This window comes from Phasianus colchicus, chromosome Z (genome assembly GCF_987193195.1).
Source record: "Phasianus colchicus chromosome Z, bPhaCol1.hap1.1, whole genome shotgun sequence".
NCBI classification, from domain to species: Eukaryota; Metazoa; Chordata; class Aves; order Galliformes; family Phasianidae; genus Phasianus; species Phasianus colchicus.
In genome coordinates this window covers 90,573,743-90,594,708 of record NC_143476.1, presented here as the reverse complement: position 1 = coordinate 90,594,708, position 20,966 = coordinate 90,573,743, and the positions used below count along the sequence as shown (strand labels likewise).

Sequence of the window (20,966 nt, the reverse complement as noted above, 5' to 3'; positions counted from 1 at the left end):
AATGTTGTAGGAGGGCATAACTGGCTTCATGCTGGGGAACATCCTATCTGCTTCCTAGGATACAGAATCTTGGTCCATGGCTTGGAAATGTTTCCAGGCAAGATTTACCTTAGCAGTACATATGTTAGTCCTTTATTCTTCCAGAATCTTTATGGACTAAAGCAAACCTACATCTCCTAAGGGATTTAGGACACTTTAGAAAGGTAAGTTTTTAGGAGAGAACACCTCCTATTTTGAAGGGGGACACAAATCCTTCTTGAGTCTGTGCCTTCATTTATATGGCATTAGTCACTGCTTAAATATTGTTCAGAATGCAGTTCCCTTTGGAGCCACCAGCTCTCCACGAGTATTGCTTATGTTTGAGTGAACTCGCTGTGTAGGTGTAGTAAACGCAACCTTTAATGGAAGCCCTGTGGATGGAGAATGGATTTGGGATGTGTGTGTGATTTATAAGAGCTCTAGTTTACTTGGATGGGTGACATGGATCGGGGAGGTCTGGCAGCATGTAGGCAGTTGATCTTCTGTGTGAGCAGAACAGAGAGACCATTAAGTGAACCACAGATCTGTGTTGAGATAACTGTCTTTGAACTACAGGACAATTTCCTGCAGGCTGTGCAGTGTATTTGATTTTTGGACCTAGAATATAGTCCTGGTGTAGATGAGCAATAATTCATCAGTATTAATCCCAGCCCTGGGCAGACATATGTCCCAAAAGAAAGCACTGTAAAATGCAAGGTAATGGAGCAGTTTTACTCTCTAGCTAATCAGTTTTTCTGTACCTTCTTTTCCAACAGCCCTATGTGCTTCCTCACCACCTTCCTTCTCTGTGGTGTCCTGAGTCCTAAGTTACACCTCCATCATACAGTCACTTCAGAGTACTGTTTGTCTTTTTGTAGGTTTTGGACTATGACATCAACTTTGATGGTTCAAATACTTGCATAGAAGCGGTTGATAATATAAAATACTGTTCCTGTTTGGCATACTGTAAGGCTATAGCACTTCTGTAGGTGTTGTGGAGTAACCATGTGGCACAATTTTGAGAAGGTGGAATCTGTATGACAGCATTAGCTTTTGAGCACAGTTTTGTTTAAAGAATCTGTTGCTCCGGGGAGTAAGCTGCTAGAGATACCTGTGTCAATTAAATGCAGCACACTGTGTCTACTCAGTGTTCTTCTAATTGAACGTATGTGATGATTGTCTTACAACCAGTAGTGGTGCAGATTTAAGGACACGGGTGTTACCTGTGGTGTGTCCCACAGGCTGCCTGTAGGTCTTCAGGGCAACAATTCCAGTCTTTGCATGGCTGCTGGCAGCCCACCATGCTGGTAGAGACACCTTGGGAATAGCAGAGGTGGCAGGCACTGCTGAAGCAGCGATGGTCACTATCCCCTTCCTGCCCCCTGGGATTCTGGAGAGCCATGAATTGTCTTAGAGCATCTCACCGTCCCTGGTTTGGTATTTAATTGAGGTGTGTGACACAGGCAGGAAGGGGAGCAGACCCATTCCCTCCCTTTGTGGCCCACGCTAAAGCTTTAAAGAAGTGTCCATGAAATTGTGGTGGTTATCTGTGCTAGAAGTGCTGTTAAGAACAGCATATCAGCTGGGGTTGGTAACTTAAATGTAAATCTTAAACTTTCTTTTTAAAATCAGGTGTGGGGTGAACTTCTTGTCCTTTTTCTTCTGGTACAACTTTTCAGAGATTGTTAACTTCAAAGGTGAAATAGCAGCCACGCTTCTGGCTTTGTGCTGATTTTAAGATGTTTGTTGCCCAAGTTGTCTGCATTTGAGTCTCATTGTGTGTTACTCATGTAAAATATCATTTCTCAGTGGTCACAGAGCACGTCTTGTGGACTTGAGGTGGGCCCATGCCTCTCAGAACATGCTCATTTATACATTCATGCTGTTTTTGCTCTGCCTCAATCTGCTGCTCCTTTCAACTTGTGCTTGTGTCACTAGAAGTTCCTTTTTTTTGAACTTTTTGTGCTTGTCACTGAACCGGTTTCCAAAAGTTGTCTCTCATTTCCTCTTGCTTGATTTCACAATTAAAGTTTTGTTGTTCTGTAGCTGGGACTTAAGGTAAATCTGTGTAAAACATACATCTTGTATGGAGTAGAAAATAACAAAAATAACACCCATTTCTTAATCAAGGAGAACCCAGAGATTAGTGAGAAGCATCACTGCAATATGCTTCTCTTCGGAGCCCAGGTTTTGCTGTACTGAGAAAAGCAGTAAATGAGAGTATACATGGAGACTGCGATGGCTGAGTGGTGGCACCTTGGAGCTAGGCTGTGATAGTTCAGTTCCAGATGCACATGGCCTGTGATTGTAATTGTAGGGCAGCTTACATTGAAAAACAAACAAAAACAAAAAAGAAACCAACCCAGAAATGACTCTTGAAAAGAGAATTTTGGTATGAGCTAGGCTGAGGAAGTTTTGCCTGTTTTAAGGAGCATTGCAGCTGTATCAACTACCTAAAGTCAGAATTTGTTCACCCTTTAAAAACATGATCATTTATTTTGAATCATGCGTTCCATTTTGATAGCCTCCTTCATATAGAAAATATAGCATGCGACGTCCATCCAAGTGCAAGCCTACCAGTGCTCTATCTTCTATGTGGAAGGAAGTACTCTGTACATTTCTCCATGTTTGACATCATGGTGTTTTGAATAACCACGTTCCATATTCATACCAATTTTTTGTTTTTGTTTTCAATTTATGCACAGCACTTGCTCTGAAATTTGGGGACTGAGTACACCAAACACGATAGATCAGTGGGACACAACAGGCCTTTACAGCTTCTCTGAACAAACCAGGTGAATATTCTGCCCTCTCTCCATCATAGAATCTTGTGGGAGGGATTGGCTTTGGAGGGTCTGTCATGGGATGCTTTAGCTGTAAAATAGACTGAATGCTTCTTAGGCCTCTCACGATACAGCATTTTAAAGACATTTGCTTGCCAGTGTAGCAATCCAAGTATTCTCAGCTGATGTTTTGACCAATGAAATCCTATATGTGGAATATTCATTTTTCACGCCAGTTGAAAGAATGGGAAGACTTGTTAATGCAAGCTCTGATGGGATTTGGTATTTCTATTAACAACGTTGGACTACTTAATTCTTTAGACCTAATCTTACAAAGTGTTTAAACTGCTTTGTATGCCATGAGCTTTCAGTTAAATCTCACTAATTGGCTCTGATACGAGCTGCTAAAGAACTGCTTGTCAATTCTTCAGTAGTTAACAGCGGGCAAATTCTGAGCAGGGTCTTTATTTTTTCATATCACATTGCTTGATTTGTGTACTGAGGTTTGTCTCCCATCCCATAACAATCATAAACATCTGCATTTGTGTAAGCATATGCAGTCTGTCTTAAAACTAGCAAAACATTTTCAGCTGGTAGCAAGGCAGAGGAAGGCAAGAAGATAAAATATATAGCCCCTGTGAGATGTGTGTTCTCACTTGTTGCATCACAGTCACACCGCCATGTGGATCCCTTGGGCAGCTGACTGCTTAGAGACTGGCTTGCAGTACCCAGGGAATTGTTAAGCTCAAAACCATAAAGCATCCATGCCATGCAAAGCCTTGAGGTTTAGAAACTGAAGGGACTGTTAAGAGTGTGATTTTTCTTTCAACAACTGTCTTCTGCATTTAAAAAATGTGTATGAAGCGATCATCCCAAATACTTGGCTGGAGGTAAAGTGGCTTTTAATTACCCCTAAATTCACTGGCAATAATTTGAGCAGCTCAGAGATGAGTTAACGTTGCTTGATGCCATCACTTTTCTCCCATTTGAAGCATTTTAACAAGAGTACACATGTCACTAGCAGTGTCAATCCGCTGAATTCTGAAAATGAGCAAACTGCCCTTCCCGCGTGTGTACGCTGTTGACTGAATGATTATGAGACAGCGTGCAGCCTGTAAATACCTCTCAACATCTTTCCCTTGTAGATCTCTGGATGGCCGACTACAGGTGTCGCATCGTAAAGGGCTTCCGCATGTTATCTACTGCCGTCTGTGGCGCTGGCCGGACCTCCACAGCCACCATGAACTTAAAGCAATTGAAAACTGTGAATACGCTTTTAATCTTAAGAAGGATGAAGTGTGTGTTAACCCATACCACTACCAGAGAGTGGAGACACCAGGTAGGAAGACAAGACTGCATCTAGTTTTATAGCGCCGTCTGTGTGTATGTGAGGGACGTGGTTTAGTGTAGGGGTGAGTTGGGGCTGGACTTGTTGATCTTGGAGGTCTCTTCCAGCCTTTGTGATTCTGTGAGTGGGCATTTTGGTGATGGGTTGATGGTTGAACTGGATGATTTTAGTGGTCTTTTTCAACCTTAATGATTCTGTGATTCTGCGTACGTGTTCAGCATGATGTTTCAAATGAAAAGTAGAGAAGGATGGTGTGTTCTTGTGCCAGGACTGCAAGATGATTAAAGATAAATGTTTGGAGAATACAATCTGCTTAAAGTTTTTAATAGGAAAGGTACTGAAAAGTCTTTATCAATGTGTTGAATGCCCTGATAAGTGTTTACTGTAGTGCTAGCAATTTCCAGCTGGCTAAGGATGGTCCAGCATGAAAATGAGAATAGAAAATGAGAATAATTCACTAAGTCATGTTCAAGAAGAATTTGCTTGTTCTAGTAATTGTTTTAGTAATTGAAGTATTAGAAGTACTGAGACACACCTGAAGAAATTATTACATGGCTTAGATTTGTTTTTCGTTTCACTTCATAGAAGTGTGAGTTTGACTTTTTCTTTTCCAGTCTTGCCTCCTGTACTAGTGCCACGGCACACTGAGATCCTGACAGAGCTTCCTCCTCTTGATGACTACACCCATTCCATTCCTGAGAACACTAATTTCCCAGCTGGAATTGAACCACAGAGCAATTACATACCAGGTATTTTCTTACCTCCCAACATGAAACCCTATGCTTAACATTGCATCTTCCTCCGAAGTGATCAAATGAGGTGAAGGATGTACCAATAAATTAAATCTTGCTGATTTCCTTTATTAATTCCAGTGGAACTCCTGAAAATGAAACAGTGACTTAAATTTTTTTTATTTGTAGCTCATAATCTATAGAAGTCTGCTTTGTATATTTGTTACTACAGTACGTACAGTTTTGCTGTTAGTATTCAGTATAAGAGTATTGAATTAATAAAGGATTCTTCCTCCTTCTCCTTGCTTCTTCCCACCCCACAACAAAAAAAGTCAAAGCTGAACTGCCGCAGTGCACAGATAAGCCTCTATTCTTGTTGAAATATGAAAAGTGTGACTTTTTTTCCTATCCCAATTTCCTGTGTCATGGAATGGCTTGGGTTTGAATGGACCTCAAAGATCATCTAGTTCCAACCCCTGTGTCGCGGATAGGGTTGCTCACTGCTAGGTCAAGCACTGGATCAGGCTGTCCAGGGCCCCACGCAGTCCGGCTTTCCTGGAATGGGGTATCCAAAGCCTTTTTGGGCAGTCTGTGCCAGTGCCTCAATGCCTCAACAAGTCCAGGTAGATAATGTCAGTTTTCTCTTTGTCCACCAATGCTGTTACTCCATCACAGAAGGCCACCAAATGGGTTAGGCATGATTTGCTGTTGGTGAAGTTGTGCTGGCTGTCTAGGATCACCTGTTCATCCCTCATGTGCCTTAACGTGTCTTCCAGGAGGATCTGCTCCATGATCTTCCCAGGCACAGAAGTGAGGCTCACTGGCCTTTAGTTCCCCTAGTTTCCTGCTACTTCAGGAAATTTCTGGGAAGATAAAACTGAGCCAAGCTGCCATTTTTTCATGAGTGTTTAAGGCAATTATGATTCAGCATCCCAGTACTGAAATAAGCTGATAATTCAGATCCTGACACGAGAGGATAAACTCAAATGTGTGATGTACACATTTTATCTGCATGTTTAATGCAGGTTGTTACGTGTTTCCTGTAAATCTATCTGAAAGCTGAAATAGATCCAAGAAAATGTCAATGAATTTGATCCCCTTTGTTAAATCAATGCCAAATTTCTTGCCCCATAAAGATGTTGGAATTGGATGATTTTAAAGATCTCTTCTAACCTAAGCCATTCTAAGATTATGTGACAAGATTTTTAAAGGGCTATTCAAGGTGCAGTAACTCAGTGTTGCTTTCTTGATTTATGTACGCTTTTTTGACTCAGTCTGAGGGCTTTTGATGGTATTTGTGGACAGCTTACTGCAAAAACACCATTTGGAAATCCAGGAAATGAGCTCAGGGAGCTATAGGTAACTGTTTGCAAGAAGCCTGCTCAAGGTGATTGCAGGTACTCGTGTGATACTCACTTCTTTATGCAGCTCACCACACCTCACCTCCTTCTCTTTGTCACAGACACTGCTCTTGTATTCAAGAATCATATCTGAATCTCACTTTGTTTGATGTTGATAGCTAACCTTTGCTGCTTAGCTAGGTTCTGATATGCCTGGTTTGGAGAACTGTTTTCTGTAGCAGAAGGCCAGACTAAAACTATTGGTCTACAAGGAGGTCATTACTCATGTGTACTTCATGTGCTTTTTCTGGGCAGGTGGTGACTGTGGAGATGTAGGATAGCCTTCATGACCCTTCCAGTTTGAGCTACAGTGTCCAGACTTCTGGCTAGGATTTGTTAATTTATTTCCAGCTGTGTTGTTTCTCACCTCTGACCCTAAAGTTGTATTAAAGGTGGAGGGAGGCTGTGTTCAGACTGAGTGGATATAGAACATAACCTGTGCCAAAAAGCTCAAATTAAGAGCTGAAAGCTGGAAGTGTGGGTTGGATTGGAAATTATTATTGACCTTAACCACATCTGTGAGCTTAAATATTAACAAAAAATGAAGAGATGGGTGCAGTCCTGTTTATCACGATGAGTTCTATAGAAATGTTCAAAACAAGTGTGATTTTTGTCATCACTGTTCTTGCTAGTAAAGATTTCCCTCGATTTTCCTTTTAAATTCTCATTTGAATTTTGTCACATCTATATTTAGAGTGAACTAAAAATGTAGCTCTTTTGGTTCAGTTTTATTTAATCTGGTGATTTAATCAAGTTTCCTCTTGCTGACTTTCTTCTGTTATTACTCTTCTCCTATAAATCTCTGACACGACAGTAGATAAGTTTTATTTTAATTCTGAAGCAGAACACTTTATCTTTGTTATTACTGTTTGGTAATAAGTAATTAAATGTCTCAGAAACATCAAAGAGTTTAAACATTTCTGAGGTGATTGTAGAGATCAGTTAGCATTTACTGCTTCCACTAAAGAAATTCCAATTTTGTTTTCGGTAAATAGGAAAAGACTCATGCCCAGTTCAAAGCAAATTATTTCTTGAAAGGCAGTTGGTTAGCACATTATCTGAATTACAAATTAATTTTGAATGCAGGGAAGGAACAATCACAAACAAATCCTGGGTTTTAAAGATATTTCTGTGAAATTTGACATTTTTTAGTATCAAAATGCTTTATGCTTGTTATTGAGTTTACTTTGGTTGGTGATACTCCCATTTTTAATAAAAGCTATTGATGAGGATTGATGTTTTTTCAATACAACTTGGCATTTGCCATAATAAAGAGAGCTTGTGCATCATAACTGATTAGATAATACTCTTATTGTTCATGTGTGAAAGCAACTTTTAGGTGCTGAAGAAAAATGGATATGGGGACCAAGCTGGAAAATAACCTTTAAATCTAAAAACTTGTAAGGCGTAGGAGGGTGTCTGATCTGATGGTTATACTGCATGAAGACAGCTCCTATTTTTTTTGTAGAAGTCACCAGATGGTTTTTTCATTTGTAATTCTACTAAATGTGAAAGCTGCTAATCACAATTGCAAAATTATTACTCATTGTAGTGGAAGTATGTTGTATTGCCTGGAAAAAACAGGGGTTATCCATTAATTATGTAACATGTTGGAGCAACTGATGGGCACACAGGGATGATGCATTTTACGCAGACAATTGGGCAGGTAACGGGTTTGAGTTCTTACTGGAAGGAAGGAAATCCAGCAGAATGAAATTCCAGTTCGGTGTTCAGGTATCACACAGAGCGTACAGGGAGTTGACGACTAATCCCCAAATAGTACATCTTGCAAGTTTCTCATTCGGTTAAACTATAAATGAATATATATTTATTTTATTTTATTTTTACAGAAACACCACCTCCAGGATATATCAGCGAAGATGGAGAAACAAGTGACCAGCAGTTGAACCAAAGCATGGATACAGGTAACGTTTCATTTTTCACCACTGTGAAGACTTGGAATTGCTTGTTGTGATCCATTTACACGTAATAGCATGTCTTCAGCCCAAGTCATGACAGCAACAGCCTTCTCTACAACCTGTTGTGTTTCAAATTAATTCTTGTTAGGAAGGCTATATTGAAACTCCTTCTTAGTGGAGAAGCGCATAAATAAATAAATGTTCACAGACTGTGCATGAAGAGAGCTCTGCCAAATGCCCCGCTGAGATGTTAATAGGCTCTTTATGAGGAGGGCTAGGTTCCCAGGAGTCTGGAAAATGAAATGTAATCTGAATTCTGAATAAAGATGGGACATGCTGGAAATCTGGTTACAGGTTTTCTGAGGGCTTTAAGTCCTAAGAACTCAAAGAGAAACCTGGTCCCTAAATAAGTCATACTTATCTGCCTGAAATAAGAAGAATATTTTGCTCTGAACCAATCTGTGTTGTTCCAACAGGATCTCCAGCAGAGCTGTCTCCCAGTACTCTCTCTCCAGTCAACCATAGCCTGGGTAAGCTGGAAACACTTTCGTATGTTTGAGTGTGTGTGATGGCTCCACTTCATGTATACAAGTGCACACTAAAAATAAAGATATAATTTAGGAAAGTGAGAGTTTTGGTAGGAGACTATTGGGTTGATCCATGTAGCTGGGTTAATAGCTAATTAATAAATACCCTCTTTCTGCAGCTGAATCTCTAGCAAAGAGAGCAAAACCTGTGAGTGGTTCAGTTTAATTTTTTTAATTTTACTAAAGTGTTTTCAAGTTACAGAAAGGCAATAGAAATATCTCTCAGAAATATCTCTGCTGTCTGAATTCACAGTAACAGTGGCCTAATCATTGTGCTAAGCAGAGTGCAAATGCTAGAATACATGAGCTGTGCTCATTTTAGATCATCTCTTCTCCTCTTCCCACTCTCTTCCTTTGTGTGAAATACTGAATTCCATTCTTTTTATTGGAGTAGCTAAAAACGACAGCAAGCAGAATTGTAATTTGTGTAGCTTGAAGAGACTGTCATTTCTGAAATAGAAGAACAGCAAAGCAGGTAGATTTCTTTTCAGGCTCAAATTCTGTGCTAGTTTTATTTCTTTCTTAATTTTTTAGACTTGCAGCCAGTCACTTACTCGGAGCCCGCATTCTGGTGTTCAATAGCATATTATGAATTGAATCAAAGAGTGGGAGAAACCTTCCATGCATCACAGCCGTCTCTGACTGTAGATGGCTTCACAGATCCATCCAATTCCGAACGGTTTTGTCTAGGTCTGCTTTCCAACGTCAACAGAAACGCAACAGTGGAAATGACAAGGCGGCACATAGGTAAAGATCTGATCTTTTTCCTCTCTTAATGCTCCAGACTCAGATTTCTCTTTCTCAAGGCTTAATTACAAAATGATCAGTATTTTCTCTTTAATAATTAAGGAATATTGTTTTCCACATTGCAACATCTTCTTCCAGAAATTATATATATATATTTTTAGATTATTTTATTTAGCAGTAGTCACTATTTTTAAACTTTTTTTCTTGCTGCTACATCTTGAGTAGAACCTGATTTCCTCCACTTCAAATGCAAATCTTGGGTAATAAAATTCTAGGTTTGAAGAAGCCCAGGATGTGTCTTTAATGAGTGATGAAAGTGGTCAGTTGTGAGGAAAAGCAAACATGTCAGGGGTTCTCTCTTTTTTTAGAGAGTAACCGATGGTTTGTTGGAAAAATGGTTATAAAGGAAAAAAGGGGAGTAGGCATTATGACCTTTAAAAGACCTGTTAATTATAAACAGCTTTTGGAGGGAAAATCAATTGTACATTCCTTCTTACAGAAATAACCCATGCAGATTTTTTTCACTCTGAGACAGATCAAGATCACAATTCAAAAATTACTTAGTTTTTTCCCATCATCTTGCCTGCACAAGACACTTCACATACAATACTTCATGTTGGCACGCTTTATTTACACTGAATGTAATCTTTTTATTTCAACTGTGATATTTCTGTAAGTGAAAAAGTTCTTGTTTGGTTGTAGACCATTACCTGGATAGAAAATCCAGTTCATGTTATACTAAAAACTATTCTGCTTTTACTTCAAAATACTGTGTGATTATAAAAGCAAGTTAATGCTGTTCTGCTACAGCTGTCAGCCCAGCAGTATGCTTAACCAGATAATTGATTTCTGTTTTTGTTGTAAAGAGAAAACTTGGCCTCCTCTGAAACAAAATATTCCCTTGTTTGTTAATGTGCCTGGGTCATATCACAACGAGAGTTCCTTTGAATTCTGTTCCAGGGAGGGGAGTGCGTCTCTATTACATCGGCGGAGAAGTCTTTGCTGAGTGTCTCAGTGATAGCGCAATTTTTGTTCAGAGCCCCAACTGTAATCAAAGATATGGCTGGCATCCTGCAACTGTCTGCAAAATCCCACCAGGTCAGTTGCCTACCAAAGGCTTCCTACAAAAAAAAAGTCTAGTGAATGGATTCACAGGATGTTGTTTGCTTTCCTTTTGGTACTTAAAAAAGGTTTCTTCAGGGTTTTGGTCTTTGGTGTAGTGAAAACAAGTATTTAAGTGTATCTTTTTGATCTTTTCTTTGTAGGATGCAATCTAAAAATCTTTAATAACCAAGAGTTTGCTGCTCTTCTGGCTCAGTCTGTGAATCAGGGTTTTGAAGCAGTTTATCAGCTTACCAGAATGTGTACCATCAGGATGAGTTTTGTTAAAGGATGGGGAGCTGAGTACAGGTAAAAAAAAAAAAAAAAAAAAAAAACACTTTTCAATTTAGAGTTAACAATTTTTTCTTTCTCTAATACTTTTTTTTGCATCTGAATTGAAGTCTGTCCATATACTACTGCAGCTGTGCTGTCTATAAGTTGAACTCATATTTTTTTTCCCTCTGTCAACTATAGAACTCCTCAGTCAAAAAGACCAGTAAACTGATTTTCATATTTCACTCAAGTTCATTGAGCAAGGAATTTCATCAAAGTTCCCTTCATCCTGCTTGCTGGCTTACTGAAACCACTGACAACATCTTGAAGTTTCAGAACTTGTTTTACAATTGCTTTTAGACCTACCATCTCTGTGCAGTTTGGTGTGGAGTAAAATGAGTTTATTAGGTTGTAGAATGGGATGCAGTTGAGGAGATCCAAAAGAAAGTGTTAGAGTGACTCAGATTGCAGCAGCTGGAGAACAGGCTTTCAAGTGATGGCAAATGCACTGGGACTTGTAGTGGAAAACTTTGAAGGAGTAAGCTTTGTGTTTTTGTAGTAAAATTGCTAAAAATGGTTGAGTGGAAAAAAGTCTTTTATCTGTTCTTTATGAATACAGTCCAGTTATATTATCCATTAGGACAAACTAAAAACCATTTAGGATGGTGCCTCTTTATGACATAGAATGGCAATTTGGGAAGAGGAGGAAGCAACTTCTAACTGAGCAGCTTGAAATATTTCATTATTTTGGAGAGCTACAGGTGTGGTTTTAAACAACTCTAACAAAAAATCCCTTAAACATACTTAAAAATTGTTTACTGAAAGAAGTCTGACATGTCAGTACCCTACTGCAATACAGAACATAAAAAAAAGTCCTCATAATTTCTGAAGTTAAACAATGCCAGGTTGCACTGTAGATCCTGGGGTTTTTATTCTTTTCTTGCAATATATCCATGTAAATGTGAGCTGTCAGCATGTGGGGGAGGATTTGCAGCTAAATGAAGCCAATTTTGTAAAAGCCTAATTAGATGGAATGAAAAATTTGAGTAATGGAATAAATTGGTACCTCTTTGTTAGCAAGAGGTACGCAAGGAAAAATCTGGCTCCAGTTTAAAGAACAGTTGGATTTAGCTCTAAAGGAGAATGCATACATTCACACATAATTAAATAAAACATTCAAATCAGAGTAGAAGAAAGGCTCAGTCAGTCAGATTGTATGAGGACAGCTTGAAGTGAATGGAGTTATGTCTTGGGTTAAAGCAGCGAGGAGGCCTTGGGTGAAGGTTTTTTTACTAAGGAGAGAGAGTGTTGATTGTTTGTAGTCTATAAACCCTTCAGAGGTCTTAGGGTTAAAAAAGCTTCAGAGGAAACCCTGCTCAAACAGCACGGAATCTGATTGCTGAAGGAATACTAAATGAGTTTCTGTGCATCTCTGTAAAAGTTAGTGCTGTTCTTCTAAAAAACGTTAGTTAGAGGTAATTACAGCAAAGATTCAGGTGGGAAATCCATGGGTAGAAGAAACCAAGTTTCAGCTTTGAGATGGCTGCAAAGTGACTCTCACTATTTCATCTTTTGCCAGGGCTGTTGAACAGACCCAGTTATAACATATTAAGGAAGTGTATTGTGGAACACATTGTAGGGGAGTTGACAGCGGTGGAATAATGAACTTCCTTCTTTGGGAGAGGATTCAAGACAAAATGGAATTACATTTCCTGTGGTTTAGATTGTTCTTTTATTGGATCACTTTGTTTTGGCATAGATGCTCAGGGCTGAGATAACAATGTTTTTTAGAGTGTTGAGAGAGCACAGACCCCAGCTGCTTTCTTCTAGAAAATATAAAACTACAGACAGCTTTTGAAATCCATCTTCTCACCGGCTTGATTTTTCTGCCTTTTCAGTTCCTCTGCTTATATAAACATATTTCCTTCAAGCAAAGGGTTCCAGTGCCGACTGTAAAAATGAAGGGGCTGGAATTCTGTCTGGCTAATCTGCTGTCTTTGAATCTTAATGCTTCCTCACTTTGCTTTGAGAATAACTAGAATTACTGGGAAAAACTGGCTTAGCAACAGTAGTCTTGCCATTCTTGTTTGAGAAAACTCCTATGCCTCGAGTGGGTGCAGGGAAATAACAGGAGTTCTCAGGCAGAGTAGATCCAATACTGATTTCTTTACTTTGGAGATGAAAAGGATGAAAGGATGATGTTTGAATAACAGGTCTCTGAAACAAGGGTGGATGGGAAAGTGAATGGAACTTCTATGGCTGTCAAGCTTTCAACTTCACTGAGGTGTTCGAAACGGTGTTTAATTAACAGCTTCTGTTGTGGGAAAATAAGGCAAGTTGATATAAGAGACAAGAGAAACACATTTTTTTGAGCTGTTTGCGTGAGGATGTACAAAACGCGTGTAGAGGTAGAAGTAAGACGACAGGAAATCAGAGATAAAGTTGAGTGTTCCTTTTGAGATAACATCAGTGCAGTATAACCACACACTCTGTTACAGTGTAGTGTTTCTGACAACATCTACCATGGTTTCCTTGTACATCTCTCTTGACAATTGCTCTAAAAATGTAGATCTTATGATTACCATAGCACTCTGCTGCTAGACCATCCCACCTATGTAGAGTTGAGTGTTTCTGTTTCTTATTTCTTTTAGCAGTCAATTACATTCAAACATAGTTATTATAATAATATAAACAGTTACATTATTATGTAATAATAAGTTATAATTATGCATGCAGACTCTTTGAAGGCAGAGATATTAGCTGTATACAGCTGTCTGTGACATCAGCACCAGAGTGGGTGCACAGTATTCAGTTTGACTTTCTTTTGAAGAATAAGGCATTTGGTATGGTGCTCGTAACATTTGCTTCAGTCCTTATTTTATTCTTCAGAGCAGAATATCACAGTCATTTAAGTTGGAAAAGACCACTAAAATCATCAGCTGGCAACCCATCACCACCATGCCCACTAATAATGTCCTAAAGTGCCACATCTCCATGGTTCTTGAATACTTCCAGGGGCAGTGACTCCACCACTTCCCTGGGCAGCCTGTTTGAATACTTCTTGATGGTGTTATCGTTGTTTCTTGTAGATGTGGGGTGGCTGTTTTTTCTACAGACTGAAGAGCTGTTGGTACATTTGTCATAATGGTTGCAAATTTTAATCTTTGCGTAGCAGGAATAGATGAACCACACCGTATGGAGGGATTGTGTAATGGAGAACCTCATGGTTTGAAAAACTACTTTCTGACTCTCCTCTTCCACCTAATTTTTCAGGCGGCAGACTGTTACAAGCACTCCTTGCTGGATTGAACTCCATCTGAACGGACCTCTACAGTGGCTGGACAAAGTATTGACTCAGATGGGCTCCCCTTCAGTACGCTGCTCCAGCATGTCGTAAAACTCCTTCCTCTGCTACCAGTGGGCTGAATACTAAGACCTATCAACAGACTTCATAGAAAAGCTCGTCTATCGTAGTATTTGTGTGTGGTCCTCATGAACTCTTTACTATCCAAAAAAAAGCTTCTTTTTTTTTAATGAAAAACAGCACTTGAGGTCTCATCAATTAAAGCACCTTGTGGATTCTGTTTCCTATACTCTGATACTAGATGAAAACTTAGTATATAGAAATGCCTTCTTCAGAGAGAAGGAGGAACAGCTCTAAAGATTCTTAATGGTGTTTTTATTGGGTATATAATTGAGTGTCCTAATGGTTTATCAATAACATGAATAGCTAAGTATATGTAAGGGCAATGTATCATGATCTCTGATATCACAGTATTGTGCTGTTCTACATTTTAGTTCCCATAGTTAGACGTTTGGTTTGTTTTTAGATTGAGGCAAATCTCTCAAAATATCAAGACTTGACTCCTATCTTCTTTTATATTTTTTATATAAGTAGGTTTTCAAGTTGTCCTAAACATAAAAAGCAGACTTTACTAGTATAAAAGCTTAACTTTTTTGCTGCCTTCTTAAAGATAAAGAAAATCCCTCCCCTGGAAGGGAAATAAATGTCTGAGATTTATCTGAAATCTCAAGACAACTTATGTATTCTTAATGGGGCCTAAAATGAATCTCTGTACTCTATATGCTGAGTATCCATCACACTAGGAGTCTACTTTTCCCTACCCATATGAGCTGATGCATCTGTTGCCAGTAGTATTGCTGGCACTGTGTTTTTTGGGATTTTTTTTTTGTACCTTGGATCACTGAAGTCAGTGCTTTTCTCATAGAGTGAGAATTGACCATAGTGTTGGATACTGGATTAAATACAGAAGTGACTTACCCCTTATGTCTGTATGCTTTCAATAAACAGATGCTACTAAAAATCTTGGGTGTTTTTTTTTTTTGAGCCAAACACCTTGGAAAATCCTTTCCCAGGGTAAACTAGACTCTTTCTTATAGGTTTTAAATAGATGCAGCTTCTTAACATGTTTCAGTAACAGAATTTAAATCTCTGATCTGAGTAGCTTTGTACAGCTTATTGACATACCAGGTCATACTCATTCATTATGTCATAATGGGCCTTGTTATTAAAAGTAGTTGCTTCTGCAAAACCTTTAGGATAGTGGTTGCTGAGGTATGACCAGCGAAGGAGGGTTTCTAGGTTCTTCACAACTGTGCATGTTATTGTGAACCCTTGGACACTACAACTGCACCATATTAAAAATATTCTGAAATATATTCTTCAGATAAGTCTGGGTTGGGTAAGGGTTGGGAAACTGTATAGAAGGGTTATTCTGACTTGAAAAATGTACATCTTACTAACAATCTTGTGATCTAGCTGTCTGTCATTCTTATGTTATTGTGGCAGTAGCAGGATTGCTTTTGTCCTTTCCCATGGTTTCACGCATTACACTAGCACTGTACTTTGTAAGTGCGGCTAGTGATAACTTGGAGAACAAAAACGTGGCCAGTGTTACAGCTTTTAATCAGTTGACTGAATTGAGGATAGTCATGGATAATTTTATGCCGTAATGACTAGGACATAGAAGCAATACCAAAATATCAAGCTTCGGAAAAGAGGGCCAACCACCTTTTAAAAATTGACAAAGCAGTTACCAGTTTGTGCTAGTTTTACCAGTAGACTAATGTATTGGTAGAACTTGTGAACCTAAGAAATAAGCTTCATGAGTGTTGCATTTGCCTAATATGTGAATACACTAATAAAAGTTTTAATTCTCATGTTGGCTCCTTTTTCATTATTTACTGTATGTCGTCTTGTGAAGAGTGGGAGTGATTCTAACCAACCCAAAGAAATGCCACGAATTTCCTGCATGTTGTGGCTAGGAAGTTTGGATTGTAAAATCACTTCTTGGACAGTTATAGTGAGGATTCTGGATGTGTGTTTTCAACAGTAGACTTCTACTTCAGATCAAGTTCATTAAAGCAGTTGCTTTTTTCCTGCCGCAGACATATTTCATCCTGCTGGCACAGGTGTTTACTTTCACCTGTGAAACAGATAAGGCTGACTTGTCTGGGTGAAAGACATTATTCCATGTATGAGCAGGTTGAGACTTGAACCAAGTGGATGGGCTAATTCTGTAGTCTCCTTCCTCTGGATTCCTGTGTGTGTTCTCTCAAACAGCTGTGGCAATATTCCTTTTTTTGCTGTGGCCATAGGAATAGCTTTGGCTACAGCCTTCTCTGGTATGCCTTTTCAACTTGTGTACAAGGATGTGTACAAGGATGCGTGGTGCTGCTTGCAGACAAGGCCATCTAACTCTGTAGAAATCAATTTATTTTTCTCCCATCAGTATCACTGAAGTACTCTCCTCCTGTGTTTCTGCCACATCTTGGTGGAACAAGGGAAGTAATCTTCATTGAAATGTTTCATTTTGTTTGAATCACACAATGGCCAAGGTTGGAACCCCCCTGCCATGTGCAGGGCCACCAGCTCCCCATTCAATACCTGCCCAGGGCCCCATCCTACCTGGCCTTGAAAACCTCCAGGGATGGACGGGGCATCCACAGCCTCTCTGGGCAGCTGTTCCAGCACCTCACCACTCTCTCTGTAAAGAACTTGCAGTTTGCCCATAGTTTAAGTGCCTTTGGAAGCCCTGGGGTAACTTGAAGATACTCTTGTTTCTCAACCCCATGCCCTTCTGGCTTAATCCCACCACTATTCTGCTCAATCACCTCGCTGCAGAATGCGTATGGTGTGTAAGGAATGTGATTGCAGCTCTCTTCTGCTGGGCAAAGTCATTACCTCAAAAGTACAAATGAAAACATGAGTTGTATTTTTTTTTTTTTTTTTGTGGAGAGTAAGGCAGTTTCATTACTAATTTCTTCCAGGATTTGAGAACAATGCCAAATACCTGAAGGCTTGCACCTTTAAACTGAGAGCTGAGAGCTTATGCTTGAATGTCAGCTGTGTGTTTTCCCGTTGCTTTTGTGCACGATGCCTAAGGAGGTGGTGAGCTCTCTGCGTCAAGATTTCTCTGCTGCTATTTTAGCATCTTGTGCAGAGTACTCCCACCTCCTTTTGCCTTCCAGGTGCTATTGTACAAACCTACAACGTGGTGAGAGCTGTGGTATCTTCTTGTTCTTACTCAGGGCACTGCACTTAGCTGGGGCTTACCCACTTTGGGACCGACTGCAGGCAAACTGTCAATAGCTTAGCTTGCATCTCTGTCTGCAATAACAGGGGCTCTGAAATGCTTAACAGTCAGAAATCACTCTTTTATGATCTCTGAGGGTCCCTTTCAAATCCTGCAATTCTGCAATCACAGCTACTGTACTTCACTAAGCTTATTTTCCTGTGCCCAACTCGACTTCTCGTGTTGCAGTGGGAGGTGTGATGTTTGGGGCTTTGATAATCATCTGCCTCCAAATTGTTGGCACACTGAACTGAAAGTGTTTTGTTTGAACCTTCCAGCTCGTCATGCTTCTTTGTGGTTGCGGCTTTTTTTAGCACTGCAAACTGAAATTTTCCTGCAGCTGGGTTTTGAGTTAAAATATTGTGAAATACAGGATTTCACTCTTTTCCACCCACACAGTGTCTTACTTGAGTATGATGCAGTGTTCCTCTTACCAAAACAAGACTGGTTGTAACCTCATTCTGAGGATGCTTAAGCTTCAGCACCAGCTCTAAGTACAGTCTCTGATAGAAGAATTACACATATCCCAAGTAATGTTGCTAAGAAGCAACCATCACAGACTCTGTATGTTCACAGAAACACAGGTGATAGAATTGTTTGAGTTGGAAAGGACGCGTAAAGGCCATCTAATCCAACTCCCTGCAGTGCACAGGGACACCTAACTGCTCCATGAGGTGCTCAAAGCCCTGTCCAGGCTGACCTTAAATGTTTCCAAGGATGAGGCATCTTGGTAAAGAAGGTCATTTAAAAATAGCCTTTGGTAATGTTAGTCCTCTTTTCCATGTCTCTTTTGCATTTAAAAAAAAAAAAATAATAAAATCTTTAAGTAATGTTTCTTCTCTTGGGAAAGCACTGCTTGAAGAGTGAGTTTCTAGTGACACATTGTCATGGCTACAAAAACTGGAATCAAAGCTTCAAAGCTGGGAGCAATCTTTGATGTAACGCTAGCTGTTTCATTAACTGCAGTCGGGATTAAATCTAGGTAGTTGGCAGAGGAAGAGTGGATGGCAAATGATGGATATGTAAAGATCTCAGCCCTCAGTGCTCTTGATCCTTTTCCCTCATACAGAAGATGTATGAAGGATGGCTTACAGGAAAGCCCAGTTACTTGTGGGACCCAGAGTGGCAATGGACACACATATTCCTACACTACTGTTTTTTTTCTTTTCAATTTGCAGCTCTGAAAAGTGGAACAAAACTGTCAGTGTTTTCTCTGCACTAACAGCATCTAGCTATTTGCTTCTCTGAAGCTGTAGTAAACTGCTGTAAAAATATGTGTTACGTATGCCTCGTGAATTAATTGAGCTTATGGGCAGTATATACCTGAGGCTGCAAATTCCATTTTCTTTTAAAACTGATCTTTGCTTTAAAGTCTTGCTTGTTTGCATCTTCATTTTGAAGTAAAATTCTGAGAGCAACCAACGCAGCTCCGAGCATAGAAGATTATTAAATGTAGGTTTAGCAGCTATGGTTTATGTTTGGATAAAAAGGTGGATGTTGTCCATCAGGTACTTAATCGAGCCCTGCTTTGGAGCAGGGAATTCCAGACTTTGTGGGGTTGTATTTCAGCTGTTCCAAAGCCCTCAAAGATACAAAGCAGTTTGACAAGGAGTAGAATGTAGGTAAACTTGAGGTGCCCAGATTGATTAATTATTTGAAATAAAACAAATGCATAATGAATTTGGAACCACTTCAGAAGTTCTGTCTCTTCTTTGTGTTCTTGAAAAGTTGACCTGTAGGTACAAGTCCTAGTAAAAATTCATATGGACCCATGCCAAGATGTGTACCAGCAGATTTAATTGTTCTTCGTACTATACTCCCTTACATGCCTGGTTCAAGTGTTAGCAAAGGCTGGTGAAGCTCTGCCATAGATGGAAAGGGGCTCAATAGAGCCCACCCAAGGTTTGAAAGTTTACTATCCAGAAGGGACTTTGGAAATAAGTGTACATCCATATGCACATACAGATGACATTGGTTTTCCTTTGTTACCATACTGAAAGAATGGTTGGAGCACAGGAGCGTGTTTTAAGGGAAATTGGGCTAACGGGAGCACAGATCTCATCTTGCACCTCTGCTGCCATCAGTACAGAGACTCAGTGGAGTCCTCTGTGAAGCAACTTCAGGTCAAGGCTGAAGAAGTGTCACAGCTTGTCCTGTAGCATGACACTGAAGGGAAGAGACTTAAACTCGGCACGGGGAGAAGAATGAATTAATAGTAAGAGGTCTACAATTGTTCCTGTGCCAATAGCAGTAAGTTGTCTTAGGGAGGGAGGAAAGAACGTCTTCCATCTTTGCTACTTATTAAAAAGGGGATAGGAGTGGTCGGGAAGGAATTAGTATGCACGTAACAGTCTGAGGTTTTTAATTGTTTGGGTTCAGAATACTGAGCTGGAACTTGCCTAGTTGATGGACCAAAGCTTAATTTCAGGTGTTGAATGCTTGATCGTAAATATCCACAGCATGTCTGTGTTGACTGCTACAAGTCCATGGGGCCAGGCAGGATACACCGATGGAGCTGGCAGAGCTGATTGCCTCCTGGTGAACCAGCGAGGTCCCAGAAGATGGGAGGTTTGCCAGCATGACTCCCATCTACAGGAAGGGTCATAAGAAGGATCTGAGACACTACAGGCCTGTCAGCCTGGCCTTGGAACCAGGGAAGGTTTATGTAACAGAACGTCTTGAGTGAGATCACACAGCGTGTGCAGGACAACCAGGGGATCAGGCTGAGTCAGCATGGGTTCACAAAAGGCAGGTCCTGCCTGACCAACTGATTTTCTGTGATTGAGTGACCCCTCATCTTCTGTGATTTGAGTGACTCCAAAGAGTCTGACTCCTCCTTTCCTGCAGTTCCCCTTTAGATACTGACAGGCATTCTCAGGTCTCCTTACAGCTTTCCCTTCTCCATGCTGCACAGCCCCCAGCTCTCAGCCTGTTCTCGTAGGAGAGGTGTTCCATCCCTTGGGAATGTTCTCAAGTTGCATCAGAGGGATGTCCATTTTGAAAAACTTCTCCCAAAGGGTGACCAGGCACTGGAATGGGCTGCCCAGGGAGATGGTGGAGTCACCGTCCCTGGAGGTGTTCAAGAAACAGTAGATGTTGTGCTAAGGAACGTGGGGAAATACTAGTGTAAGTTAACGTTTGGACTAGGTGATCCCGGAGGTCATTTCCAACCATTCTATGATGTGTTGGCAGACACCATTGTGTTGCGTGGTTCCATGGAGCTAACCAAGCCTCGTCTCCACTGAAGATGCTTTAAGGCAGCTCAGTCATCAGTTTAATTACAGGATTTGTATGCTGTAAGGAATGAACTGGGCACACCTGGGAAGATTGTTCTGATTTTGGTACCATTCCAAAGGCACACAGTGAATCCTACTATCCCCTTCCTTGTGTGCTCATATACCCACTTGGGACCTTAATTCTGATCATACAGTAGAAATCAAAAGAGACTAACAGGAGTCTTTGG

At 40.1% G+C, this 20,966-nt stretch overlaps 1 protein-coding gene across 5 annotated transcripts in view; it reads left to right on the top strand.

Moving 5' to 3' along the window:
- SMAD2 (SMAD family member 2) overlaps window positions 1-16,088 on the top strand; it is a 39,377-nt gene extending 23,289 nt beyond the window's left edge. For 4 of the 5 annotated variants that reach the window (XM_031597090.2, XM_031597089.2, XM_031597091.2 and 1 more), the window contains 9 exons: window positions 2,724-2,813; window positions 3,947-4,140; window positions 4,764-4,898; window positions 8,131-8,205; window positions 8,676-8,729; window positions 9,321-9,533; window positions 10,494-10,631; window positions 10,799-10,943; window positions 14,181-16,088. In XM_031597090.2, coding sequence (XP_031452950.1) covers window positions 2,724-2,813; window positions 3,947-4,140; window positions 4,764-4,898; window positions 8,131-8,205; window positions 8,676-8,729; window positions 9,321-9,533; window positions 10,494-10,631; window positions 10,799-10,943; window positions 14,181-14,304 — 1,168 coding nt within the window. In that variant the 3' untranslated portion in view covers window positions 14,305-16,088. The remainder of the gene's footprint in view (window positions 1-2,723; window positions 2,814-3,946; window positions 4,141-4,763; window positions 4,899-8,130; window positions 8,206-8,675; window positions 8,730-9,320; window positions 9,534-10,493; window positions 10,632-10,798; window positions 10,944-14,180) is intronic. The other variant, XM_031597092.2, reaches the window with a different exon arrangement.
- The last annotated feature ends 4,878 nt before the right edge of the window (window positions 16,089-20,966 follow it).